Source organism: Vidua macroura, chromosome 6, assembly GCF_024509145.1.
Source record: "Vidua macroura isolate BioBank_ID:100142 chromosome 6, ASM2450914v1, whole genome shotgun sequence".
Lineage (NCBI taxonomy): Eukaryota > Metazoa > Chordata > Aves > Passeriformes > Viduidae > Vidua > Vidua macroura.
The window spans coordinates 59,350,044-59,364,928 of record NC_071576.1 but is presented as its reverse complement, the minus strand read 5'-3'; the positions used below and the strand labels follow the sequence as shown (position 1 = coordinate 59,364,928).

The window sequence follows — 14,885 nt, the reverse complement described above, 5'->3', positions numbered from 1 at the left end:
CTGTATGCAAACTGAGAGAAAATGTCTTATGTAGTGTAGTATAGCCTCACTTTCTAAGACTTTCCATCAAAAAAATACCATGACAAATCACTGCTATACACTTAGATGTTTATAGAGCAACCACAAATATGTGATTGAGGTTAAGAGTTTGCATACCACAGTTTCAGTAGAGGAGTCCATTTTTCAGCTGCTTTTCATTAATTTAATTAATTTCATGGAAATCACTTCAGCAACTTAGTATTTTAATAAAAAGAAAGAACACAGTATTGGGGCAATTTTTGCCCTAATAGAGAAATTAACATAACATAATCTAATTTCTTGAAATACGTTGAGGAGTGGCTTTGGAGCATCATTTAAGAGCTGCACTCCAAGCCTTACAGTGTAAGGCACCAGGAAGGGAGGAGGGGATGGGATGTACCTGCAGCAGCTCATCTCTACCACACAGGCTGCCAGGAGCCAGAGCAGTGCACTGGGAGCTGTGGCAGTTCCTGTGAAGGACAGCATCCAGGGCTGTGTGCTGGGCACAGGGCATGCTTGGCCACTGGACAAGGCCAGCAATTAGAGCTAAGACCCCTTTGTGTTCTCACCCTCTGCTGTGACCCAGATCCAGCCCAGTTCATCCGCTACCACGGGGCTTACGCTCATCGTGCTGGCCTTGGGAAGGTTAGGGACTTCATCTCTTTGGCCATGACAGCAAAATCCAGTCCTTCAGGGATTTTTTTCAGTCACCATGCTGAGTGGAACTGGGGGAAGGCACTTTTAAAGCAAGACCCTGAAAAGCAACAGCTACATCTGGGCCAGACAAATCTCTGTGGATTGGCAATGTGGAAGTCCCAGTTTTAACTCTGGATGAGGGAATGGACATTTCTGCTCAGACTTCTGATTCAGCTCCACGTGCCAAATTTCTTATGATGTAATCAAGTGCAACTCCACTGCTATCAGCTGTCAACAGACTTCCTCCCATCATGCCAGCACCAAATTTGGCCCCAGAGCCGGGGAGCCCTCGAGCCTGTATCAACAGCAACTACAGCAGCTATTTTAAGCTGGATGGAATTCTTACTGTTTTAGATGCTCTAGGATTACGAGGTCATAAACCTATGCTATCAAATCCAGGCGTGTGCTCCGAGCCAGAGCCTGCCCTGTGATGTGTGCATCCAACTGCCATTGGAGCTGCACATCTGAGAGTGCAGCACTGCCCATACGGTTCAAATTGCCTTAATTCCTCCAGTACATGCAGCCTGTTGCTCCACATTGTATTTATTAGACAGTTTCATTTGGGTTTTTTACTCATTTATTTTGTGTGCTTGAAGGCTTTTTGCTGCCCTATTTAGTATTCAGGGCTTAGAGTTATTCTGATTTGAATGAAACACATCTCATTATTTAACTGAGCTCAGCAATGCCACATCACCACGCTCTCTGTGGTTTAGATGTATTTTATATCCATCAGAAGAATCATGAAACAAATACAACAAGATGCAGAGTAAAACAGCCTCTCCTCTGAGTGCTGCAGCCATGTCTTCCCCATGTAACTGTTCTGTACTTACCAAATTAAAATTAGTGAAATGCTATGACAGGAATGGATGAATCCTGAAAGTATGCAATTAACTAGAACTAAACCATTTTGGAGGAGCACAATGCCACACTGCTTCTAACCCAAATCTTTCAAATCCAGGAGGTTTAGATAGATGCATATACACCTACAGACATATATACATATATAACATTTCTGCAGGTCTTCAATTTTCTTTCTTTCTCTAGCATAAGGGTTTTCCATTCAAGATCCTCAGCATTTTTAAGGTTTTATGCACATTGGGTTAGGTTTGTTTGTTTGTTTGTTTTGGTTGTTGTTTTTGGTTTTTTTTTTCTTTTTTTGTGGAAGCTGAGATTTGCTGACATTCATATGACTCCAAGAGTTTAAGCTTTCTCTAAGAAAGTCAAAATCTCCCTGATATTTTAAACTGCTACAGTAGGTAGCAGCTTTACATGTCATGTCTCTGTCTTAAGCTATTTTTTCCTGGAACAAGCACCATTTGGAAGGCTAGCTGCAGACACCATATTGCCAGAATAACCCTAGATATTTGTATGTATGCCCACATTCAAACATGCATGCCTATGCTACATACATTTAGACATGCAGCCAGAAATTACAGCCAGTTTAGAAAAATGCTGATTTTCAGCATAATATGTCTTTACTGCTCTTGTATAAGATAAACACTCAATTATAGCTGAGCCAAATTTAGATGAATCAGGTTTTGGTTTCACATTCCCTTTATTGGGTGCAAATTTCTGGTAAATGCCCATGACCTTGATGGTTTGCTTTTGTAACCACTCGTGCACAACAGCAGCTTTAGTTCTTCTACTGCCTGGATAGCCTGTAATACAGACTTGAGTGTAAATGACTGTATCCACACAGATCTCAGTGGATTTGTGATGATTTCTACCAGCTCACTGGCTCAGCATGACTCCTGTTCCCTCTCACATACTCTAGTTCTATAAACTGATATAATTCCAGTGCAGTAATTCTGGATTTGTAATGGTAAATGAGCAAACTGACCAAAATTACTTAAGACAGCTATAGAATGAGAGAAAAAAAAAAAAAAGAAAACAAAAACATGTTCAGAAAGTCATAGTTCAGGCTTCTATAGAATTATACTATTTAGTCAAGCAAATGTACATAATTACTTTCTGGGCCATCTATCCAAAATGTTAATTTCTAATACCCGTGCATGTGCACCCAATACATCCACAAAGGGAAAAGAAAATATTAATCTAAAATAGTACTGCCTAATTTTCTGGAATACATAATTCATTAAACATGGATTCTGGCAGCTCAGCTTTAACTCCGAAACAAAAGAAATCCACACAAAAGACAATAAATCTGCATTACACATGGTACTAAAATGATCCAATGGATTTATAGATGTTTACAAGTTTGCAGAGTGTGACACAGCGTCCACCAGAAATTTGATATTCACAGCACAAAACATCATAAACATATGTCTGCAACTACAAAAGGGCCTTTTTATGTGGGGATCATTGTTAAAATTGTCTTCAGAACATAAACCTTAAGTTGTAAATGCTACTCCCCATTTATTCTCCAAGACATAACAAATGAGGGAAGAAAAGCAGAGATATGTTTGTAATTGAAAATGTTTCTCAGGAAATGATCTGTACAGGAACATCATTCTCATTCCATTAACTGCTGACTCCAAGCCAACCATTTGCAGAAGTAAATAAATATGCAAACTGGCTGACAACAATGTGCCTGCCTTTAGTGTTTCTGCATTAGTACTCAGCCTCCAAAAAAGAATCTATTTTCTTTTCTTATTTCTCCATTAAACCAAACAAGGCATGCACACAAAAAGAACAGGAGTAATGCTGTTCACAATAAAAGATGGGAGAAATGCTATGATTTGATTTTCATGTATGCAAAACAAATTAAATGCCTTTTGCCTTGAACTTTCTCTGAAGTCCAAAACCACGCTCAAGAACTTCAGTGACTAGTTTGCTGTTCCTTTCTATTTTTGCAATTGGCAGGGAAAGAACCCCTCCACAGACAGACAGATGTCTGCTTTGGGTAGGTAAAAAACAATCAGGAAGCAAACTCAGTCCTTTTTCAAAAGAGTACATGTGATTCTCTTTTGCCAGCTTCATTAAGCCTTCCGTGCTTTCTCATTTCATTTGGGATGAAGGTTCTTTCAGAACTCCAGAATTTCCTTCTAGTTTCTAAGAGGTAATAAGCAGTGAAGTGCCAAGCTAACACAGATGCCAATCATTCCATTCATTCCTTCTGCACATCCTCTCAATACGTCTTTTAAAATACCTAAGCAGTATCTGCAGACATTTTGAAAATCCTGTCACCCTACAGGAGTTGTTTAAAACCCTACTGAAAAATCCCAAAATGCAATTTGGGGATCAAATACAGACAAGAGTTCAATTGATGCTGGTTCTTATTCCCACTGAAGAACAAACCACGCATATGAGAAATGCTGAGACCATTCCAAGTTCTTATCAAAATGTGCTGTGTGGAATCTGATCCCAAAACAAACTCCAAGGAGCCCCAGATACTTTGGTAGGGTGTTTGTGCAACAGAAACGTACAGGTTGTTAGCTGGTCTGCACGTAGTATCCCTACATGCAAAATACTTTATTGAAATAAATCCTTTGACAGCAAAGTACTTTATGGAAACAAATCCTCTGACAGCTAAGATTTCCAGCTTACTGAGGTATGGACTGAGAGATCTCTGAACTGATTTACTGAGGGATCTCAGCATAACACAGAGTACTTGGGGGCATACAGAGCAGAAGGGAAAGCATTTGCATCCTCCTCACTGACATTTTGATATTTCTCAAGTTACAACAAATCTGCAGGTAGTAATACCCAGAAGAGAGGCAGACAGACCTTTTGGTGCAAGTTGGAGGCAATTGTCCTTTTTACATGTTCACCAGCTTGCTGCAACAATTTTTTTCCAAACATTGTGGAGAGGAGAAGCAGATTTTACAGGGCTGACTTGCCTCATTTTGTGAATCACCAACCAGCTAAGAGCAGCTATTCCAACATCAACAAGAAGAGCTCATGCAGAGAAGACAAAACCAAGGATCTGTTCCAAGAAGTCTTTCCCAGCTCAACAAGTTCTAGCTATTCCTAAGAGAAAACCCAAAAATAGCTCTCAGGAATGTGAGGGCACATTAGTAGCAAGCTGAGGATTTCCTGAATTTCTTGCTCTTTTCTTCTTGTGTATATAAGCCTTGTTTCTGAAGGAGAAAAAGTTAAAGAGAGACCCACTGCATCTCAGCAATCTAGATGAGTGCTTTTTCTTGAAAGAAATAGAAAAATGACTACTTTTACTGGAAAGTTAAAGCTCCTTCTCAGAGACTACAAACTGGTTTATGTGTCACACATTGTCCCCATTTTTAAACTGCAGTGACTGGAACTACTTGTGTTTTGAGATAAGCATCTCATCACCTTCAAAGAAAGACTCTGTGACTAAGGATTAGAAGATTTTTAATAAGTGGCCAAGCATTTCTACGTCCCAGAAGGAAAAAAACCCAAAAAAACCAAAACCACGTTAGTATTTTATGAAAGCTTCTCATGCTTCAAGATCTTTTTTTACTATCAAAATTGACCAGGATGAAGTTTGGGGTCGACACCAAGGCAGGAGAAACACCAAACACAAGAAAGATGGGATAAGAAATTGAAATAATAATTAATACAAATATGTAGATATATTACTTATTTGCATAACTGGCAGTTTGGAGTCCATTTTTTTGCTGCCTTCTGTGTCAGTCCTGAGTATCTAACCATGGTTCTCAGATTCAGGAGCAGAATTGACTTGCAACATCTACTTCTGCTTTTCCCCTTGACTTGAAAGATTTTAAATTTCTTGCCATGTTTAATATTTGTGCCTAACACACAGATGGTTTCTTAAAATATCTGCAGTATGTCCTAGGGAATTGGAGTTTGTAGTCAAGGACAGAACCAGGATCTAATTTGGGAATTGGGATCTAAAGACAGGCCTTCAACATGGCAAAAATAGGCTGTGGCTTTGGCTGGATCAACAGAAACCCAGCTACATTCTGAAAGAAAAAGGGGTGGATTTGGTAACAGGCTGCAAGTGAAACCTTAAAATGGAAGAAATATATCTTCTAGCATCCTGAAGACTAAACTGCCCTTCAGGGTTCTCTTGGCCAATGTTGAGGTTAACGTGCATTTGACAGCAGAAAAGCTTCAGGCTTTGACTGCTACAGCAAGGACCTGAGAAAGGGAACACGAGTGTGCATTACCAAGCTGCACACTCACATGTGTGGAGCCCCTCTGCTTTTCCAGCCATGCAGCACTAAGGGCTAGCTCAGAGATGAGATATATCAGGGCTGTCTGTAGAAATCCCTGCCTAGAGGGAGGACTTTGGTCAGCTGGCATAAATCACAGTGTGGTGTGATCAATAGTGTAGCTGTGCTACCCTCCTAAAACACATTTACACAAAAGTGTAAGATGATGATGCAAGACAGGACTTTGGTAGCACAAGCTAGAAATTGTGTTTGGCTTAGGAAAGCAGAATTTGTTCTCAATTTGCACAGGAAATAAATCAACACTTCCCAGCCTAGGTTTTCAAATCCCTTAATCAGAATTAATTAATTTAACAGAAGAAAACAGCAGTATCCTTATTCTGCAGCATAGAAAAAAACACAATTCTAGTTTAAAGAACACATCTACATGTTTCCTTTCTGGAGACAAATTGCACTTGTAAAATGGACGCCTGGCACTTAAAATACAGCCTTAAAAGCTCATCTGTAATGTACATTAGCCTGACAGAGCAGCCAGAATACCTGTACCTTTTGCTTTCCAAACCCCTGTCATGGCAAAGAAAACACCCTTTTTTCCATATAAACCAGTAATGATTTTCATCCAGCCCTGTGGCTTGCCCTTCATGGGCCCTGCCTGGTACCCTCCGTGCATTCCTAATTTTGCTTATTTCCTTATAAAATCAAACAGCTGCTCCAACTTCCAAATGCCCTGTCTAAAACAAACCACCTGACTGAACTGTTCATCTGATGGAGGTGTTTCTTTGAAGACCAGCATCGTAAGGGTAAAGCCCCAGCTCTGAACTGCACATGCAGTGCCACTGTCTCTTCCAAGAGATCTCAAACACGCTGGAATTTTGGAGCAGCACTTGCTAGCACCTGTCAAGAGCTGTCAGACAAGGGAAACATCCCTGGGTGAACTCCTACCTGTTAAATGCATTTCCTGGGTTGCTGTCATTGCCAATGCATCAATTTCATAATGAGGAACAATCACATCAACAGTACCTGTGGCTCTATGTCCTGTCTCACTTTGCAGGTGGGCAAACCTAAACCTGCAACTCAATCATCGACATAAATAACCTCAAATGGGTTTTACTCTATGGCACTAACACATTTAGAGTTTCCCCAAAATAATCTGCAGCCTTTAGCTTTGATGTTGTGAGTTTGTGTCATTATTCCTCTTAGAAAGTGCATAGTACCATGCAGTTTTCATTTTAATAAGCACAAATATTAAAACTTACTGACTGCATAAGACATAGTCCATTTGAAAATTGCTATCCCAAGCATGCTTTTGACTACAAATGACAACTTGCCCTGAGTGGAAATTCAGCTGATAAAAATCACTATTTTCACACTGGAGCCAGTGTTACCCAAAGACTGCAGTTGTACCAAAATGAAGCTAATAGAAACATAAAATCTTATGAAACATCACAGGACAATACAGCTAATTCTATTTCATATTGCAGAAATACTTTCATGGAATAACATTAACAGACTGCTGTATATTCTTCTTCTTTTACCCAGGAAAAACAAAGTCTGACAGGAGCAAGAAGAAAATAAACTCTCATTCTTATCTTCAGAATATTACAAACCAAAAATTACTACCATTGTAAAAATACAGGGTCAGAAAGCAATAACCAGAAAAGCAAAACAACCAGATGAGTCGGTCTGGGCTCCTACCTTTAGGGCAAAATGCTCCACAGCCCATCGTAGGGTCGCTGGGCCACCCTCATAGTGCATCCCATGGGGAACTGCAGTCCCTGAGGTGTTTGAAGCCCCTGGCAGGGCCCTGCTCTGCTTCTCTTCAGAGGAGCTGGTTTAGCTTTCGAGCCTGTTTTCCACCAGAATGGTCCAAGCACATCACAACTCCTGGCTCAGAGCATCGCTTCAGAGCAAGCGACTGACTGCCTATATAATTTAATATGATGCCACATGAGACTCATAGACCATCTGCAAAAGAAACTAAATCTGCTTTTTGCAGCTTGGCCAGTTGTGTTCTGAAGGCTGGGATGCAGTTGTGGTTGTGTGCTTTTGTTATCAGTCATACAACTAAACAAAGTGCTCAAAGGGCAAGTGCAAACACACGTTTTTAGCAATCCCAGGCTGTTTCTGTTCTGGGTAACTTGTACCTTTTCCCCTTGTAACTGAATAAAGTCACAGGTCCCCTCAAAGCATAGGAAAAGTCTATGCATAGACACTGCAACATTGGATGGGAAATTTTGTTCTCTTTTTTTTTTTTTTTTTTTAATTTTTTGGGGTTTTTTGTTGTTGTGAAACAAAATCTGATCAACAGGAGTTACTTGAATCCTGTTGTCTGAATTGAGATGCACGCATGATATTACCAAATATTACCAAATTCAGATCCTGATCACAGTATTTTTTCTCTACAAATACTTCCCTACTGAAATAATTAGCAACACTCACATGGAACAAGGACTAAGCCCTGAAACAGGCAAAAGCATATAAAAAGCTAAAAAGCAGAGGAAATGAGAGGTATGAGCCATCAAAAAAATAAGAAACTACTGGTAAGAAATAAACTAGTTTTATGGTCTATGGGTTCTTCCAAAGGGGGACAGTAATGAAAATGTAATCTAAAGCAATTACTTACTTGGGATTCCTATGAAGTTTTCTACAGACTAAAACTTTTCAGAAGCTATAAAATGTCTAAGTGCTTGTTTCAGCTTGGAGCAGGAGGAGGGAAGTGACACATCCCTGGCTCGTTTCTAAATCATGCAAAGTAGTTACCTTTCTAATTTCCAATGGAACTCCATTTAAAATACCTGTGCCAAAAGACAAGTATGGAGAAGTGAGTGATATTTACTGTTTAGGGTTATTCAGCTGTGCTTCACAACATTCCTGCCCCGGCTTTCCTATCAGATGTGATTCCTTGCAGAAGAAGCCTCAGAGCTCTCATCAGTGTTCTGACATCACATTCTTTGCCAGTTCTAAGGAGTTGCTGATACACACTGGTCTGCAGCTTTTGGGTCACTCCTAAAAGCAGCTTTCCCTGCCAACATTTCTGTTTCATGCTGCACTCACAAGTAGTAATGGGGTTCCCCATTCTGACCCCTGGAGCCCCATTGCCTTCTGGCACTGAAAATCTGCATTGCTGGACTGCTGAATAACAGCATTCAGTTACAGACAACACTGAGCTGGCAGTTCTTTACCAAGCTTTCCTTTTCTTAATTTCTGAATAGAATCATAAGTGTCCCACATACTTTATTATGGCAATCCTGTTTGGGACACAAGTACAGCTAAAGGAAAACAATGCTTCACTTGAAATGTCAAGAAGGATGCTGAAAATTATTATATATTAAGAAAATTCATTAAGTCTGAAGTCACAGCTACCTGCATCATCAATTCAACCTATTTTATAAGTGATTATTTACATCTGTTCATAAAGTGGTATTTTTTTGCACGTGCAAAAGTAATTATTTTACAAAAAAATAGTAAATGAAATTTTTTTCTTTTACACTGAGTTTTTATACCTACAGAAGCAGACAAAAGATCATGCCCAGATAATAGGTGAGGTTACAGCAGAGCAAGAAAGCTGCAAATTAGCTAAAGCAGAGCTCTTTTCTCAGAGGGTATAACAGGGCACGAAGTTGAAAACTTCAGCAGGTCTGAAGTGCACAGCTTGGGGACCCAGTAGAGGAATTTCTACTCCTTCTCTCAGCAATTCATTTTCACTGGCCACAAACATAAACTCAAGCAGGGCTTGATTTCTAATTCCTGTTATATGACAACAACAACATCACCTTTCAAAAAGCCTGTGCACTTCTCCCTTCCCTTAGCAGAGATCACTGCAGGGAGAAAATCCAGCACATTGGTAAGATGCTTTGGGCCTAGAGTTTCCCAAACTGTTCCTAAGGGCTCATTTTCAACCCTGCAATTTTCAGCTTTGAAAAACAGAAATATAGCCAGGGAGGACTAAAGTCTTATTCAAGCCGTTTTGGCCATCAATACAGGAAACAATTCAAAGGCAACATGACACTGATAGCTTAATTTGTGAAAATGGATAAATACTGGATCTGCCACATAGCACATTAACCCATGTAACAAATAAATACAGAAATAGCACTGCAATACTTGGTTAAAAGGTTTTGGTTCACAGAGGAGGAAATTCAATTAAAGCATGTAATGTCAATTACTGTCATTTGTAATTTTATTTTGCTTCCCTAGAAACAATACAGATGCAGGATTCTAAAGTTACCTGAATGTTTGATGCAAATGGGATAAAATTATCTAGGTTCTGAGAAAATCCAGATAGTAGTAAGGAAAAAACCCACAGTTTCACCTAACCTCACTTGTAGATCTTCAGAGTGCTGGTCACATGAGAACTGACAAGCCTTCAATTTAAACACGTAAGCCAAAAACCCAGACCTGAAACAGGACTTTTATGTTTCAAAAATGATGTTAAGTCATCAGAAAGGCTGGGAGGAGAGCAACTGCTTAATTCTCAGCTGCTGCAAATGGGCACAGCCTTACTAAAGCCAACAGAAGAGCACTGACTGATATCAGAAGAGAATTCGCCTTACTGTTTATACTGATTGATTCCAACTGGAAAACTACAGGGTCAGGTCCTTAATGTTTCTGTCTCCTTTGCTCTGCTCTGTGTAAAAGTGACAGAGACTAAAACCCACATGGAATACTCCAAGCATCCCAGCAGCACAGAAACAAACGTTGCCAAATCTCATCAGTCCCTTTTCCCCCTTGCCACGGGAAATGCGCTGCAGCATCAGCACCCAGGTCTGCTTTCACACCAACAGCTTTGCAGCAGCAGAGCTCAGTGCTGCACAGAAGCATCCTACCCACAGCATATTCTGCTGAGGTCAGGAAATAATACAAAAAATTAATTAATTAAAGTTACTGTTGGTGAAATAAATGCCAGACATCTTTCTACCTTGCAAACTACGATATGAGCTACACCAGAACCAGCAGAGAATCTGCTGTAAAGACCTCCAAGCCATTCTCCTTTAGGCATCACCACTTCTAAATATGGAAGCATCCTGCCTTTGAAAACCCATACTTTCCTCAATAGTGTAATGCTACAGTAAAATGATGATTAGAATTATAGGAAAGAGCTAACAAAAGAAAGACTAAATCAATCAGATGCTTTCTTATGCCTCTAAATGATACACATAAATCGTGTCTATCAGGTTCCCCCAGGCTATTTCAGGAGCAAGCAGAACACAAAATGATGCAGATTCATTACAAAATGTCTAAATCTAATCTACCTGAATTTAAAATGCCAGGAATAATGTAAATGGAAGAAGAGATGACAGACCTTGCATGTTATACATAAGCAGAAATGAGAGTCTCATAAACTGGGAGTCACACAAAGTGCTCATTTACCAAGAAATTACAGGTGAAATCCCTGGCAGTGCCAGCATCTATTGGTGTAACTGCAGTGAGGAAAAAGGTGTCTCCAAACTGCCTTTCTGCCTTCCCCTGCCCTCCAGAGGATGACATGAGCCTGGCACGTGGGGCTTCAGGGGTGGCACTGAGGGCATGGGTGACATTTAACCTCCCCTCTCCACTCACCAGGGCTAAAATCCAAAAGTGAAGAATTCCAGCACTGTGGCTGTGTGATGCAAAGGGAGAAGGTAGATATCAGAGTTATGTTTTTAGACATAAATTAAAATGGTGTCCTTCCCAAATAACACATGAATGCTGACAAAAGTCATTTAGAAGGGTCAATCCCAACTAGATCTAAGCTGCAAATGCAAGAAAATTAGACTCTTGAAAAATAACATACTACTGATGTGACACGGTTCACCTATAATATAATTGACATATGGCAAAAAATACATTGACAAGAACCTGAGGAACTCCAGCTCTCCTAGAATGTTACTATTATTTGCAATGCACCTTGCAAGGTCCAAGTGTTACTCAACACAGGCAGGCCCATTGCCTTTTTTCCTAAACACACAGGAGAAAGAAAATGAAGTTGTACCTATAAATACACACACTTTTTTATGCCTCGTATCATAAACAACATCTTTTCTACAACCATACATGCACACAAAATGGGATCATTTGGAACACTCAATAATACAGGCTCTCTCTCTTAACAGGCCAGCCTCATTCCCTGCCATTAGATTAAGACACATTCAGGTCTAAAACCTTCACCTGGAGCCAGACTTCTTGACTTCCTATGTGCTGACATTTTAAACTGGATGCAGGAATAACTCTCTCATTTTCTAAGCTATGCTGGATCAAAATCTAAACATCAGCAACGCTACTGAAAATACAAAAACAACCTCAAAGTCAGCAGAATCTCAGCAGCATAAATCCAGTATGCAGATCAGACCTAAATCATAACTCCTGCTGATTTCTCTTGTGGCACAAAAGAAATAGGCAACACAGATGATTACCAAACAGTTTACTCAGTTTTATGACATTATTTCTCAAGTGGAAAAAGCACTGATTTTCAGGGATGCACTAAACTGGCTCAAAGTTTGTGCTAGAGCAAGAGGAAAAAACCCTTGATTTATAGACCTGCACATTAACAAGTGCCTCTTTCTTGTTACTCTCTCTCTGCCTTCCATTTAGAGTTCATGTTACTGGAGTTGGATTTCCTCTAGGCCTGGGCCCTGTTCAGTGCCTGCATTACTACCCCAGTTCCACTGGAGATTCCGTTTCCAGAATCCTGCCAAGCTGGCAATACGGCTCCTGAGAGACTCCTTTGCCTGACATGCAGTAAGCTATTTATTGACACACCACTGTTCCCATTCAGTTCTGCACCTAAGCACTGAACTGGATAGCAGTTCCATATGTTGGATTTGTTACACTTCTCTGGAAAATTATATTACTTTGGGTAAATAAAAAGCCAAGAGCAGCAGGAAAAATATCATAAAAATGCAGCCGAATTTGTTTCATCCTGCCTCCATCAGCAAATTTGGTCTATGACCTCTGCATATGAGTCATGCAAGTGCTTTAAAACTTGCAGTGATTTATATTTTCAGGATAGGAAGTTCAAGGCTTATATTTCTACTCCCCTACCATACATTATTATTTTTTATACACAATTTCTTGATAATTATCTATCTAAAATATATAGGCATCTTTTTTTCCTACTTTGTGGTGCACATTAACCAAAACCATTCATCTCAATAACCAGTCTCTGGGTTCTTGGCAGAGTAGAGCTGAATGTGTAGGTTATTCCTGGAACCATACTAGGCTGATGCTCTCATCATAGTTTTAGTCATGGAAACAGGCTTCCACCAAGACAGGCATTGTTTGTTAAAAAGGAAATTCCCAGCATATCTGTGAGTAATAGGGTACACCAGTTAAAAATGTAATATTTGCATAGGGCTGTTCATTAGAAGGCTTTAGTCTGCTCTACAAATCAAGTGATGCTTTTTGGAGCTTTGGGTTCGTGTCCTGCTGAGAAACCACTCTCTGTATTCACAGTCCCTCTGCAGCACAGCTTCGCTCCACCAGACTTCCCTTCATTCAGGAGCAACAAGTTCTCTTCAAGCTTTGAAGAGAACCAGCAAAAGAGCTGACTTTTCAGTTTCTCTAAGCATTACTAGTGGGGCTTTTGGATCCACAAACCTGCATTTTCTATGGCCTATTTGACCTTTACCACAACAGCTGCAAGGTTATGAGGAGGGTCTACCTGAAAGGGATAATTTGCTTCCCTTGTGATTCAGCCCCATGAGAACCACAGTACAGCTCTAGCCATGGATATGTGACTTGACCATGCAGGGACCAGCTCTGAATTGCTGTAGTGGTGAGCTGCCACTGATTAAGCACTCTTTGCCTGACTTTCTGTGCAATTCAGCAAAGGGTCCTTTCACTGAATAACGGTGTAAAAATCTATCTCCACAGATAAATTCTTTGCAGCTCTGTGTCTTCAGCACTTGCCTCTGTAATATATTTCAAGACAGCAAATGCAAAGTGTCTCACTCATCAGAGTCTGGGGAGTTTGTGTGACACTGGTGTTTATCCTCTTTGCTCTCTTGGACTGGTCCTGCCCAGACAATGAAAACCTTTTCATTTCATCTCTCTAGAGTACTAACAGAGATCAATAATGCTGCTTTATCAAATGGAAAATCTCTGGGGTCTTGTGAATCAGGTGCTTTATTTAGATGGAAATCTGTGTTCATCCCTGGGAAGCCTTGTTTTATAAAACGATTTTCTGTAACATTTGGACTTCAGTTATCTTTCAAATAAGTTTTAGGCTGAATGAGTTAAAACACAGGTGAAGTTTCCCTGCTGGATAATCAGCTCAAGCACAAAACCTGACCTGACAGATCTGGATCAGTTTTAGAAGTCGGCTGCAAAATGTTACATCAGTGAGCAAGTTAATCCTAACGCAGGACCTGAAAGCTTCTGTTTTTCTTCAAATGTTTCCATTTTCATTAGTACTTCAGGGCATGTCAGGCGAATCCTGCCCTTTGTTACTTGTGCAGCCCGATTGCAATTAAGCTAACAAGTCTGCCGTAGTACAGGATGGTGTCCAAACCCTTTTCATAGCCGTGGTAGCTCAGGAAGAAGAAAGCAAACCCTTAATTTGTCACTGAGGTAAGCATTTATCGACTGTGGGCACAAAGGAAGGTCAACACATCTCTGCTGTTTCAGAACTACAATGGCACTTTAAGCCTCCTGATACCACTTTGATGCAGACAATGGCCATTATCACTATTTCATGAATATGAGAACAGACACAAAGAAAAAAAGAAAAGAAAGAGAATTTGCATGCAGCCTCAGAGCAGAAAAGGATTAGTGCTCAGAGGCTGCTGGCTCCCAGGCACAGGCTCGGTCCCCTTCAGCAGCAGTCCCCCACATCCATCACTCTCACCCACATCCCTCTCCCCTCACCCACTGTCCTGATTCAAGCTGGTCACCTCCTCAGCGCTGCTCCAGCCTTGTCCATCTCCCCTTCCAAGGCCCGTGTTTGTTATCACCTTTCCCATCTCCCATTCTGGTGCTGCTCCTGCCACTTGCTCCCCACAGCTTCCCCCTTCTGCACCCTACAGCTGCAGGCATAGAGCCAGAGCTGTTATGTCCAAGTGATCTTGCTTTCCAGATCCCACAGGGAGCAGAATCAGATAGGTAAATGATGAAAAACAGTGT

General features: G+C 40.5%; 1 protein-coding gene across 2 annotated transcripts in view; it reads right to left on the bottom strand.

The window, feature by feature from the left end:
• PARVA (parvin alpha) overlaps positions 1–14,885 on the bottom strand; it is a 62,010-nt gene that overhangs the window by 26,917 nt on the left and 20,208 nt on the right. Inside the window, exon 1 of one of the 2 annotated variants that reach the window (XM_053980658.1) lies at positions 7,482–7,558. The exons of the other annotated variant lie outside the window; for it this stretch is intronic. Coding sequence (XP_053836633.1) covers positions 7,482–7,509 — 28 coding nt within the window. The 5' untranslated portion in view covers positions 7,510–7,558. Of the gene's footprint in view, positions 1–7,481; positions 7,559–14,885 lie in introns of those variants that run through there. 2 annotated transcript variants of the gene reach the window in all.